Source organism: Carassius gibelio, chromosome A16 (assembly GCF_023724105.1).
Source record: "Carassius gibelio isolate Cgi1373 ecotype wild population from Czech Republic chromosome A16, carGib1.2-hapl.c, whole genome shotgun sequence".
NCBI classification, from domain to species: Eukaryota; Metazoa; Chordata; class Actinopteri; order Cypriniformes; family Cyprinidae; genus Carassius; species Carassius gibelio.
In genome coordinates this window covers 16,272,431-16,285,346 of record NC_068386.1, presented here as the reverse complement: position 1 = coordinate 16,285,346, position 12,916 = coordinate 16,272,431, and the positions used below count along the sequence as shown (strand labels likewise).

The following is a 12,916-nucleotide window of genomic DNA, read 5'->3' as shown; positions in this document are numbered from 1 at the left end:
GAAACCCCATCAGAAGCACAGCAGAGGACCGGCTGAAAACAACGCACACATCATACACGCTCTCTCATACACACACACACACACAGAAAGCATTTCTTTATGTGTACCACATAACGTGGAGTGAAATTTTGCAGGTGGTCAAAGGTGACCAAGCAGGCATCTGCTTCAATGGCAATTTTCAGTGCGATTTTCCTTGGTTGAATCAATCCCAGGAGACATATGATTAAAATAAATTACACAAGATTACACATTAAATTAAATTAAAAGTAATACATCTATTGAATGATTTTTACTAGAGTTGTGAATAAAACAGACACCTGAATTTTTCTCATTCTGTTCAGGGCAAGCCCGTCACAGTCATCCTTCATGCACTCTTTCATCAGAGGGTCATCAATGAAAGGGGGAGAAAGGGGTGTTTGATTGAGTTCATTAGTGGCTTGTTTTCCTCCTCCTTTAACTTCATGTTTCTGAACAATAACAATCATCCTAATAATATAACAATATTAACAGCCTGCATTCATTGAATGAACCCACCAATCATCCATGTCTATCAAAGAAAAAAAAATTAACTAACCGGGAAATAAATAGACTTTGAATACTGTAAAATAAAATGAAAAAAAAAAAATTGAAATGCTGTTGTTTTGTGAAAGAAAATAACACATTTTTGTTTGTACTTTTTTCATTAAATATAGAGATGTACACACATTTCTTTTTTTTTGTCACACACAAACTGTTTGTGTTGTTAGGGCAGGTTTGGATTGGTTGTTTAGTGGAGAGGGCACGTGGGATTGGTGAAGTCTCTCAAAGAAGGAAAGGATTGGTGCTTGTGCCTGTGTTTCCACCTCCCATGGATCCTCCTGTTCCCATTACTCCACCTACCCCCGGTGGTCCACCCAAAATCAGTGCAGGTGGCGCAGGCCCTCCGGGGCCCATTAGCAAGGGATTTCCTGCAGGACCCATGGGGGATATACCACCAAAAGGCATGCCAATTGGGCTGGATTGTACCATTCCCATGCCCATACCAGGGGCCACCATAGGGACCCCCATTCCTGGCATGCCCATGCCCGGCTGAACCATTCCCACTACTGGTGGAGGCATGTGACCCAGCATAGGATTCTGGGGAACAGGGCTCGTGCGGAGCTGGTTTAGACCGAGCGAAGAAGGTTGAGGGGAGATGGATGCCATCTGTGTGGTGCCAAAAGGATTAGAAGTGGAAGGCGGGGTTGGAGACACCCCTCTACTGGATATGGTACTGCCCGGAGTAACTCCTATACCTGTTGATGAGGGAGCTAAATTAAAAAGAGAAATGTTAGAGGGATCAACAAAACATAATTCCTCTCTAAGGTGTGGTCTATTTTAAATACTCACCCTGTGTCTGTAGGAAGGGGTTGTGAGATGTGGAGGAGATGCTTGGTGGTGGTGGTTGTTTAGGTTTGGGTTTTGATGATACTAGAGAGTCCAAATCCACAAGTGCAGCATTGGGACCCAAGAATGACTCTGGTGTTTTTCGAACAGGCAACGAGGAACTGAGCGATGAAAGGTCAAAGGGCACCGGAGACCCTGTGTTGCCTCCACCTCCTGTATCACCTCCTGTCATCAACGAGCCTCTTCGTTCTGGGTCTGCTGTGAATGTAAAAAGAATGAGGCAAAAAGAATAACATGTAAATGGTTTAACAATAATTATGAAAAAAAAAAAAAAAAAAAAAAAAAAAAATGCTGTCCAACTTATCCTTTACTAAGCCCTGCCTTAGACACATTACTGACCAATACTCCATTGGAAATTAATGACTTTTGGACTGTTGTTTCTCAGAGATAGTGAAAATGTATAGTTCATTATTATTATTATTTTTCAACAAAAAGCAGATAAAACTCTTTAACAACATTCTTAACTACCAGCCCACATAACAACATTGTCCATTTTATTTCTGGAAATTTTCAGATCACCCTCTGAATCCATTCGTAATGCCCGTCGAACGAATAGATGTCATTTATCTTTCGACAAGTAGGGGGTGTCCAATCCTGCTCCAAGAGAATCACTTTTCTGCAGAGTTTAGCTCCAGCCTCCATTTAAACACACCTGAACCAAGGTAATCAATCAAAGTCTTCAGGATTACTAGAAACTTCCAGGCAGGTATGTTCAGACTAGTTGGAGCCAAGCAGTGCACAACATGCCAGACCAAGATTGGACACCCCTATGATAAGTGCATCTATGCATTCACAGTACATATGCAAGTATACCTGTGCCGTTAGTTTGTTTAACAGAGCCACTCCAGGGGTCAGAGGTCAGACCGTCAGTGGCAGGGGCAGCTCCTTCCGCTGCCCAGGGATCGGTTGACCCTGAGAGCGGGGTAGGGGCCGGAGCCACTGAGGGGGCCCAAGGGTCGGCACTTGGAGGGGTCACAGCTGGAGGGGATACGAGGAAAGTTCAAGGATCAGAAGACACCATGAATAGAGAGGAAAAGCCAGGGTAAAGTCACAGAGAATACTGGGAGGACACATCCTTGGCACTCTCACCTGTGGACGCCCAGGGGTCAGAGTTCACTCTAGAGGACGAGTCGCCCCATGGGTCCAGGGCTACTGTTGCTGGTGCTCCTCCCCAGGGATCAGTACTCGGGGGAGAGGCGGGGGAGGTTGCTCCCCATGGGTCAGCGGGGCCCCATGGCCCAGCAGTAGATGCAGGAGCCAAAGTGGGAGGAGGAGAGGGTCCTGCGGAGCTTGTCGCAGGAGCCCCCCATGGATCTACAGCACTCAACTCCATCAGAGACGACTGAGAGGGAGACATGTCAATAAGAACGTCCTCATCGGAAAGGAACGCTCGAGAAAGCAAAAGTGTGAGAGGGAAGCTTGTTTATACAGGAAGGACAGACACTTACACTTGCAAGTGGTTCAATAATAGCTAATGTGGCGAAATGGTAAGGAGGAGGAAACTCTAGAGGAAGTGAAACAAGCTCACACACATTGTTGTGCTAAAGCGCGTACGCAGGGTGAGAGACACAGACAGAGCAGGTAACTCTTGGAGAGTGAGAGGCAGGTACACAAACACGCAACCCTCGGGAACACAACACACTACCATGTGTACACCTCACGCTCTCGTCCTATAAGAACAGCTTGTCAAGCATGAACTCTTGCGGACACAATCGTACACAATCACACACACCTCCTCGGGCTTGGCTTTCTCCCTCTTACTCTCCTCGATGGCCATCTGCAGCCTCAGGTCGTCTCCCCTGCGCAGACGCTCCTCCTGCCAATCACACACCACCGTCACATCATCACAGTGAACCAAGTTCTGTGGGCTGATGGGAAATGGAGTCTAATGAACTGTGGCAACCCGACTCCCATGTCTCACCAGCTTCAGATTTGTGCTTCACAGCTTGAGTTAGACAAAAAAAAAAAATCAACAACATTTGGAAGTAGAGGGCAGTGCATCTACTCTGATTTTGCATTGAAAAGTTCTAGTGGAATTACAAAGAATGAAAGATTACTGAGAATCATAGGTACTTTTGAAATTATTCATTGGTTTCATCATGCAAAAGTCAGAAAAAAAAAATCAGAAGAATTGAAACAACGGAAATGATTAACAAGAGGTAAGCTCAACACACATACAAAAGAACAATGGAAATTTTTGACCTTTTAAAAGCACTTACTAGATATTTCTTAGATTGTTCAATAGTTCCATGATCAAACTGATGTATGTATTAATTCAGGCGGATCTGAGATTTGCAAAGGAAGAGGATAGCAAAGGAAGGGTTCATCCACTGTGACCTGGATGAATTTTTGCTCCCTGACCTTTTGGTGAGTCTCCTGGCTGACTGTGAGTGCGTAGCGGAGCTCTGCATCTTCCAGAGGGTCATTGCTAGTCTGAAGGAGGGGGGCAGGGTGAGGACAGTTGTGAGTGAAGGAGTGAGAGGGGAAATGTGCAGAAACTGTGTTGAGGACGGCTTCTAATGTTTAATGTGTGTTATTGTACTTTATTAGAGACCAGCCCATATTTCTATTTTATGATGGCAGTTAGGGAAGAGTTAGGGGAGCTTTAAAGATGGTTATTATTAGCAGAGCTCAACAGTAAGGATGGCCCAGGGCCAGTGGGAGGGAGTTGAGCCAGTTGCCAGAACTGTCACTTTTTGTACATGCCTTTTTATAATTTGTAAACATCTTGTATTGTTACTACAATTATTACTACTATCATCTATAATTAAAAACAATTATTATCACAACAGATAATAAATATGATGATGATGATGATAATGTAATTAAAAGATTATAAAAAAAAGTTACATTAAAAGTGTAAAAACTGTGAGAGTAAATATAAACTGAAATTCCAATATATGAATCTAAAAATATATGCTATATATATATAAAAAAAACTTAATAAAAATGCATAATTGTGTTGGGTGCCAGTTAAATGATGCCAGGCCAATCTTAACTACTGTTCTGACTCAGCAAGCAGAAAAAAAATAAAAACTCACTGTTGAGCTCTGACTGGGAAGCCACAGTTATTGTATTATTATATAAATGTAAATACTAGGAGTGGGATGAAATATTGATATGGCGATATATTGTCCTTATCCAATGCAATACGAGAACTGATAGTCTGGTGCCAAATATCGACATTTTAATCAATAAAATAAGACACTCTATATATTTTCCTTCTCCCAGCATTGCTACTTCCTGGCTCCTCAAAGTGGCGAACAATATATGAATGAGGAAACGTGAATTTAAGTTAACTAGCCTAAGAAAAAAGTTTTTTTAAATGGGATGGTGGACAGCATTGTGAGTAAAATAATAGATGCCCCAGCCACGTTTAAGTCCAAAGTCTGGACCCACCTCGGCTTTTATATCAGTGAAGGACAAACAAAATCGACAGAGCATGTGACGTGCAAGAACTGCATTATTTGCATGTCATTATTGCTTAACCGATGAAAGAAACGTAGTCAGGTTTAAAACAACTTGAGAGTGAGTATGTAGGTCCGGACAAACCAAGCTGACTTCAAAGAACTTAGCGGCAGTGTCAAAAAGTGACCAAAAAGCTGCGCTGGAACACAACGCAGACTACAGCCGACGGCAAACTAACACATGCATTATGAGCATTCGTGATAGGAACGAGCTGTTCACATCAGCGGCTATTAAATGTATATTTGTCATTCAAAAGGAGAAACCGAAACAAAGATATACAAGATAAACGCAGATATACAAAATATAAACAAAGCAACACTTTTAATAATTTTAAGCGGCTCATGTTATGAAAATATTTGCGTATTGGAATGATTTGGAAAGATCATGTAACATTTAAACAGCCTTCTGTCTGTACAGTCTTCATTCACATGCTTGTTTCCCTCACTTTTGCTTTAATTCTCGGTACTGACTCGTTCACCAAATTGAACATCCAATCAGAGCTCACACTCTCACCATCAGCCCCGATGGCAAACTGCAGCCGATATGAGCCAAGTGGAAATGGAACAAACCAAACAAACTAGCCCGATCGTCGCTCGCCGTCGGGCCGACGATGGCCAACGGCCGATAGATGACAGGATCTTCAGCAGTTTGGACTTGAACGAAGAAAGAGAACCTACACTTAACCTTTTCACAGGCATTTTGTTTTCATAGTTAGACAGATAACATGATGTGTCATTATAGGATTGTCTATAAATATATCGATTATCATAGAATTGATGCATCATGATATTATCGGTATCGTGAGCCATGTATCGTGTATCGTATCGTGGGGTACCCTGTGATTCCCACCCCTAGTAAGTACAACTTGTAACTCACTGGCATATTCTAAATTCAAAAAAATAATGGTTTTCAAAAATATATTTCAAAACTCACACTGTCCATTAGAGCATTTAATTACAGGACTATCTGGAATACTTGATTTGAACAGAATACATTTTCCTGTCAAAATTTTTATATAATGGCCACTACAGTATATAATTGACCACTGTCCCAGGCAAACAATTTTCTGTGCTACCTTACAGCATGGTCTCATCTTTCTTTACATGTCAATTTGTTCATTTCAATGTAATAAGCAGGATAATGTAAAGTCAACCGGTCATTATCACAAGATTTATTCTGCACTAATGACCAGCTGACTGCACTTGATCCCTTATGTATAGTTCTGCTAATATACAATTACACATCAAGCATGCCTACACAGATCTTTTCATTTCTGGTATAACAACTATTCATCTTCCTCCGTCTCTGAACCACCGCAGTTCTACATTTTACCTGCAGCCTGAAAACCTGATCGCTGAGATTTTACCTGCTCCGCCTCCTCCTTGCTCATGGCCAGTGCCAGCTGGAGCTGCAGGTCCTCCTCTCCAGTGCTCTGGGGCCACGCCTGCTCAGCGTCTGCTCCCGAGTGCAGTCCTCCCCCTAAAGCAGGAGCAGAAGGGGCCGAAGATGCTAAGGGAGGAGTCAAATGACAGCCATTATGATGAATCAATAGAAGGAGGACTATCGGTCCCTAAAAGAGCATTCAGAGCAAAATGCTTGCCAACCTTCAGACTCAGCCAAAGCGTTCTTATAAGGGTGCTGACAAACATCTGAGTGTCCGTCCTGACCCCTTCATAAGCCCCTCCATCTGCAAAGCACTTCTAGTTCTTACCACTGCTGGTCTGTGCCATCTTCTCTTTGGTCTTGAGTGCATGGATCCTCTCCTCTCGTAGCCTCTCCTCATCTTTTAGCAAAGTCACCAGCTGCTTGGCCTTCTCCCGTACATTCACACCCTGAAACACACACACAAAATGTAACGCTACATTCAAGTGTGTGCCTTATCTATGAACTCATTATGTTTTCTACAAAGCATATGCACAATTCTAATATGTTTATTTGTCAAGAATCAGAATGAATAATTAAACAACCTGAACTGTAATTGATAAGTTTGAGGTAGTGATTGTGACAAATGTGGTAGGGAAATAATGGGGTGACTAAAATAAAATAAAACCTAGAGGGTTGAATGTTTTTGTGGTTTAAATGTGAGTGGGAGAAAGACCTTGCTTCAAAGTCAAAGCGTTTGAATTGCCTGCGCATTTAGACCTTGAGTGAGAGATTGCTGTAGTGTGTGAATCACATATGAGAACTGTTACTAACATGTTGAAGGACACTTCATAACTAACACTGAGAGCTCTACTTTTATTTCCTTAATGAAAGAGAGATAACACGCTTCATTTGCGTGTGTGTATAAATATAAGTTCCTGTTTGTGTTTTACCTGGTCCTTGCCGTCTCTGTCTATGTACTGGAAATCTTTGAGTGTCTGAACGGCGTAGATGTTTTCCCTGCATTGCTGTGCCACTCTCTCTGAACCCGTCTTTATCAGATACTCCATCAGAGTCATAGCCTGAGAAAAAGCAAGAGTATAAAATACAATCAGACTGTGTTTACAGCCCCATATACCAAATCTGCTACTAGCAAGGGTAAAACCGTCAAACTGACTTTATATACATGTCTCCAGTTCTTCCCATGGTCGTTGAGTCTCTTCCAGACCATGCTCATAATCTCTGAGAAGGCCACAACATTGTATGTCAAGTCAGCAATCTCTGACATCAGAGAACTAGAGGGACCCCATGGGTCATTAGAGGTTGCTTCCCTAACCTGGAGAAAATACAAAATAAAGTTAAATGAACTTCACTTAAAAGTATCGGTTTATGCTTACAGAACACACTGAATGCTGCCTACAATTTTTCTTTTTCTTTTTTAAGAATGTGAAACCATATAATGTATGCAACTAGAAATATTTTAAACAGAATTAAATTAATTAATTTAAATTAACAACAGATTAAGAATCGCCACTGAACTATTTATACCACTAAAGTGCCCATGTCTACAACAAAGATTGTAGTCGTTATTGCTTCCGGCATTTTTGGTCACCAGTTTTCACCCTAAACTGAAATAACTGATAAAAACTAATTAAAGAATTCCTGCCTCTTTTGTATGACTGCTTACGGTTTCATTCAATCAAAAAAATAAAATGAAGGGCAGAAATACAAAACATTTATCAGGAACTAATAGTGGTTTTCCACCATGTGTTACAACTCTGCATGGTTTGCGTTTCCACTGCATTTTAGTGCCTCTTTATTAGGGCGGGATTATTCACATGTTGTTATAGTGGCGCCGCCTCTACTGCTGCGACTCCTGAAAAACTTTTCCATTCCCCGTCACCCCATCAAGCTCTCGCTGGATCCGCTCCTCTGTTATCAATGAGAGGAACGTCTGTACTTCCTCAACAGACAGGGTGCGCTCGTTCAAAACGGTTGTGTTCGATCCTTCACTGGCTGTGCTGATTTAAATTTTTTATTGTGTTTGTGTTTGCAAGTTCAGTGACACAGCTAGGGACGATTCTCTCTGGCCAATCAGTGATCAGCAGAGTTTACACGTCACGTTTTGGTAATGGTACAGTTAATATGGAACCTCAACCGAGGTGGTACAGTGCCATACCATACGAAAGCACCATAAAAGACTTGCATAAGAAGACGGTTTCAAGGCCAAGATGGAGAAGAGTTTGAAAAGAAGAAGAGAGAGAAGGAAAGCTGGGTTACAAAGGTAAAAGTCTAACCTTTATCTCTGCCTCCGAGTAATTGTGAACAATGTTCTTCACTTGTCGCCGCAGCGATGATGTCGACATGGCAACAGACTGGCTATCAGGTTCTGCAAAATCTGGGACATTGTAAAGCAATGTCAATAAAACATTAATATGGACAGGTACAAAGGCAAACAAAGGCTACACATTTTTCAAAAGGGAGTGTATCAGCTCTGAGACTTAAAAAAAACTGTCATATCTAAGAATGACCATGAGGTAAATCGAAAAACAAGAAGGAAATGTTTTGGCTGCTATTAAAATGCCATCCATCTCTCCACAGATTAAAAAAAGAAAGAGAGAGATATTATGTTAGACCCAATCTTAAACATAATACCTCCAGTACCGTGCACCCTCTGTAACCATGGGAGTGCAGCCCCAGGAATTCCCCAACCTAAAAGCCCTGTGAACACAAGCGCATCTGATGACGTGCGAGTCTGGCTGCAGGAAGCGTCTGTGAAGTGTACTATACCTGGGAGTGTCAGTCTCTCTCCCCCCCTCTCAAGCTCTCTCTGAGTGTGTGCTCAGGTCGGGGTCTCTCAGTGTTCAGCCTGTCCACTGCTCCAAACCTCTGCACGGCGGCCACATGAGGGCCCAGAAGCACAGATGTGGGGTGATTTAACTACCAGAAGAACAGAGATTTAGACGGGAGGTACAACATACAGGGAGGAAAGCTGGTGCAGCACAGAGTTGGCTTAAAAACACAATAGACATTCAATTCCACTCTTTGACAAAAGAGAAAATGCAGTAATAGCGGGCAGTGCCTTGTGCTCATTTGTAATATCAGCTGGGTGAAGTACTAGAGAAACAACAACAAAGCTGAAGTTTAACACCTGCTGTGATGTACAAAAGATAACATCTATAACTTCAATCAACAACAAATCAAACAGACGTTTTAATCCTATAAAGCGTACTATCATATTTCACACATTGATTTCTAAGGTCGTTAAATTAACAGTATAATCAAAACTTTCCTGAAAATGTTGTTGAACTAATGACTACATGCCTTCTGCTCTCTGATTGATAATTTTAATTGTTTTAGTAAGAAAAAAGCCTTTAAGACACCTCCGTGTCGTGGGACTTTTTACCATGAAATCTTTAGTAATTTTATATCAAGTAATCATAATAACAGTTATACTGTTTAAAAAATATTTTAAGATGAACATTTACTAAATGGAAGTAATTTAGGTATATTTGATTTCCTAAACATCAAATGCGTATAAAATAAAATAAAAAATATAACTCTATCACAGTACTTCTTTGAATTCTATGTTTTGGACCCACAATTGAAACTACAGAGCTTTGATCATAAAACTAAGCATTTAAATATTGTATTAAGACAAAATATTACAAGATATAAAGTCACAACTGATGTTTTATATGCATTTTCTGTAAGAGTTTGTTACGGTGTTATCAAAATCTCACTGGTTTATAATTTAAGATATCAGTATTTAATCCCATTTTGGCCATAAAAGCAACATCTGTACCAAACTTCATAGGTTTGCTCAGTTTGGGCTTCTAAATAAAATAGACGTTTGTTTTCCCTCCTTAAATTTCAGCTCCATATTCTAACTATATCATACATTAGCCATAAAACCCTGGTGTATCAAATAATATAAAACACACACGCAAACTTCTATATATATTTTTTTTATGTATTTATTTGTGTATAAAGGTTCGATAAACTGTTCCATTAAAAAAAAAAAGACTATTATTTCATGTTACACTTGATCAACATAAAATTAAAAACACATTCTATAACACAGGAATAATGGAGATACTAACGTTACATTAGCACCCTTGACTACATTAAAGTGACATTATATTTAGGCAAATATACTAAAGATGTACTTCTAAGTGTCGGTCAATCCAGAAAAACAGGCGTTAAGCAGTGTTTCATGACAGGGTGTATTAATATCTCGTTGCATAAGGCTCTGCTCTGATAACAGTCCCACTTGAGGATGTCAGGAGCGAAGTACAGAAGTCTGAATGAACCACAGACCTTTCATTTCAAACTCCATTCAAAACAGTCAAATAAGGGTCAACAGGTGGTTTTTCAAAAGCAAGCTGATGAGGTGATAAACAACATTCAGTGAACTTATCTGCGACAACTGTTGCTTGAGAAAAAGTGTGTGAAATCTGACGGTTGGTGAAGAGGATCTGCATCAGATCAGTTCAACTGGCGTGTTGTTTATCTTTGTCTGAGCAGATGACAGACAGTGGGGGTATCAGACATCTGCTCAAACCAGCTAGCATTTATTCCCAGCCGTTAGACAACTCTTCTAAAGTAACTTCAGCACCGAACAAGTCTCAAACTGATAGAAAGAGAGCACTGCCAAGTCCACTAGAGACCAGCTAGCTGAGGCTACTTACCGCTGAGCCCCTGTTCTTCCTCTCAAACACCAGCAGACATTCAGCCAAACAGCAGAAAGCGGGTTATTGTCACTGAAGACGGGATTAAAAGAGCGCGCTGTTGCCTGTCACGGTGCTAAATTAAAAACACTCATCTAGAGCCGTGAGCGCGCGCTATGCTAACTCAACTCATAAAGAGACGCGTGAGTGCGTGACAGAGTTACTCGACAGCGGCTTCCCTTCACAACTATCACCCCTCGAGTCGTGCTCGGCATTTACATATACAACGTGTCATATAACCACTTTTGCGAATATAGTAGCGCTACTTTCTCATATATCGTATGTTCTGACCCTTCTGTTGCTCGGCTGGAGGAGATGGCGGCACTTCCGCTTCCGCTTCCCGGAAGCCGGACGGACCGCGCCCCCTTGCGCGCTCCCTGATTTGAATAGTCATAAACCATGGTAACTAGAAGGCGTAACGTTACATTAAAGCAACTAACTTTATTAATATAGATTAATGCCCTATGTGAAATGTAAAAATGTGGAATCTCAACATTATATATAATAATATAATAATAATAATAATAATAACGTTTGTAAAGCACCTTTGAGAGTTCTTTCCAAATAGTTTTGGTAGCAACGGCTGCTATGTGCTTTTAACATTTGTGGCATTCGGGTGTCATGTCCTATTCAATCCTTTGAGTTATGAAGAGATGACAAATAGGCTTTGATATTTTCTTTCCTAACTTTATAGTGATGCTTTAGCACGCGGTGCCCACAGAGTGGCGGTGTCCTCAATGAAATTACATCAGCTGAATTTCTTTGAAGGACATCTAGAACCTCTAGAACAGGGATGGGGGCAACCTTCGGTCCGCTACTTTTTTAGTACGGTCAGCTTGATCATATTAGACTCGGATGGTCAATTTAAAAACATTTGAAAAGTATTAAGTCACGGAAAGATTGTTTTCTGTTTATGATGTTAGTATTAACTCACCGCTCACCGTATTAGGATGTGCACGGTGAAATGTAAACATCCACTAATGCAAGCAAATAATAATGAAAAAATGCATATCCAGTCAAGATGGACTTAGACTAAGATATATTTATGTTATTAAATGATAATAATTGTTTAAATTAATATAATACATGATACTTTTGACTCATTCCTTTTCTTTAAAAAGTGTTTAAAGGCTGCAATGTGAAGTGTGTTTCATAAAAAAGGTCTTTTAAAATCTTACATTTGATTTAAAAAATCCTGCAGATACCATGCTATATTATGTTACCATTTGGTATAACTTATTATTATTATTATTATTATTATTTTTAAGTAAGCACTTTTTTTTAAACTGTCCTCTAGGTTGTATTGACAATGTTATGTAGGCGACTAATCAAAAATAGGACCTCTGTACATTTGCTTATTGCAAATTTACAGACAATGCATTTGCTTGTTGGGGTATTATAGTTCCCATTTGAATTAGCATAACTGCACAAGTTTTTATAGTTTTATAGTTAATAAATTCTTTAAAAACAAATGACATTTATTATACCGTGGTTTCCTTTAGACAAAGGGAAATTGAGTAAAGATAGTTTAAAAGGTGTGTGAAGGTGGATTAGTAATCTGGCACACTCAAAAAAAATATTTTTCAGTTTTGTTCACTTTACCTGAACAATTCATGTTGAATTAATGCCATTTTGGCTATTTGTTATTTCAACATGATTGTGTCATGTTAAACTGACTTAAAACTGTCACTCGTTGCTTTAACATGAAGTTTTCATTTTAAAATAACATGTTTCAATCACTTAGCTCAGTCAAACCATGTAAGTTTTAAAACTTTGCAATTAAGTAATGAAGTGATTAACTAAGTGCTGATTGAGAATTAGTGATGAACAGCTGCTGTTAACAAACAGAATCACAGAAGAAAAGAGAAACACAAGAACTACTACAACTGACTTCAGACACAGCCTTAGATGAAATCAACTGAAATAAAATA

At 40.1% G+C, this 12,916-nt stretch overlaps 1 protein-coding gene across 4 annotated transcripts; it reads right to left on the bottom strand.

Annotated features, from left to right (window-relative positions):
- Positions 1-661: 661 nt before the first annotated feature.
- Positions 662-11,347, bottom strand: LOC128030769 (epsin-1). Of its 4 annotated transcripts, none has more exons than XM_052618714.1 (13): positions 10,947-11,337; positions 9,046-9,195; positions 8,553-8,653; positions 7,433-7,591; positions 7,209-7,337; positions 6,605-6,725; positions 6,260-6,402; positions 3,787-3,858; positions 3,158-3,241; positions 2,515-2,767; positions 2,239-2,403; positions 1,369-1,620; positions 662-1,289 (listed from the first exon to the last, which is right to left on the bottom strand). In XM_052618714.1, the coding sequence occupies exons 3-13, from the start codon at positions 8,619-8,621 to the stop codon at positions 802-804; spliced, it is 1,935 nt and encodes a 644-aa protein (XP_052474674.1). In that variant the 5' UTR covers positions 8,622-8,653; positions 9,046-9,195; positions 10,947-11,337; the 3' UTR covers positions 662-801. The 4 variants fall into 4 exon arrangements, with proteins under 4 accessions (XP_052474674.1, XP_052474675.1, XP_052474672.1 ...); XM_052618715.1 differs by having other exon boundaries at positions 1,369-1,623; positions 6,260-6,372; XM_052618712.1 differs by having other exon boundaries at positions 1,369-1,623; positions 10,947-11,336.
- Positions 11,348-12,916: the final 1,569 nt, after the last annotated feature.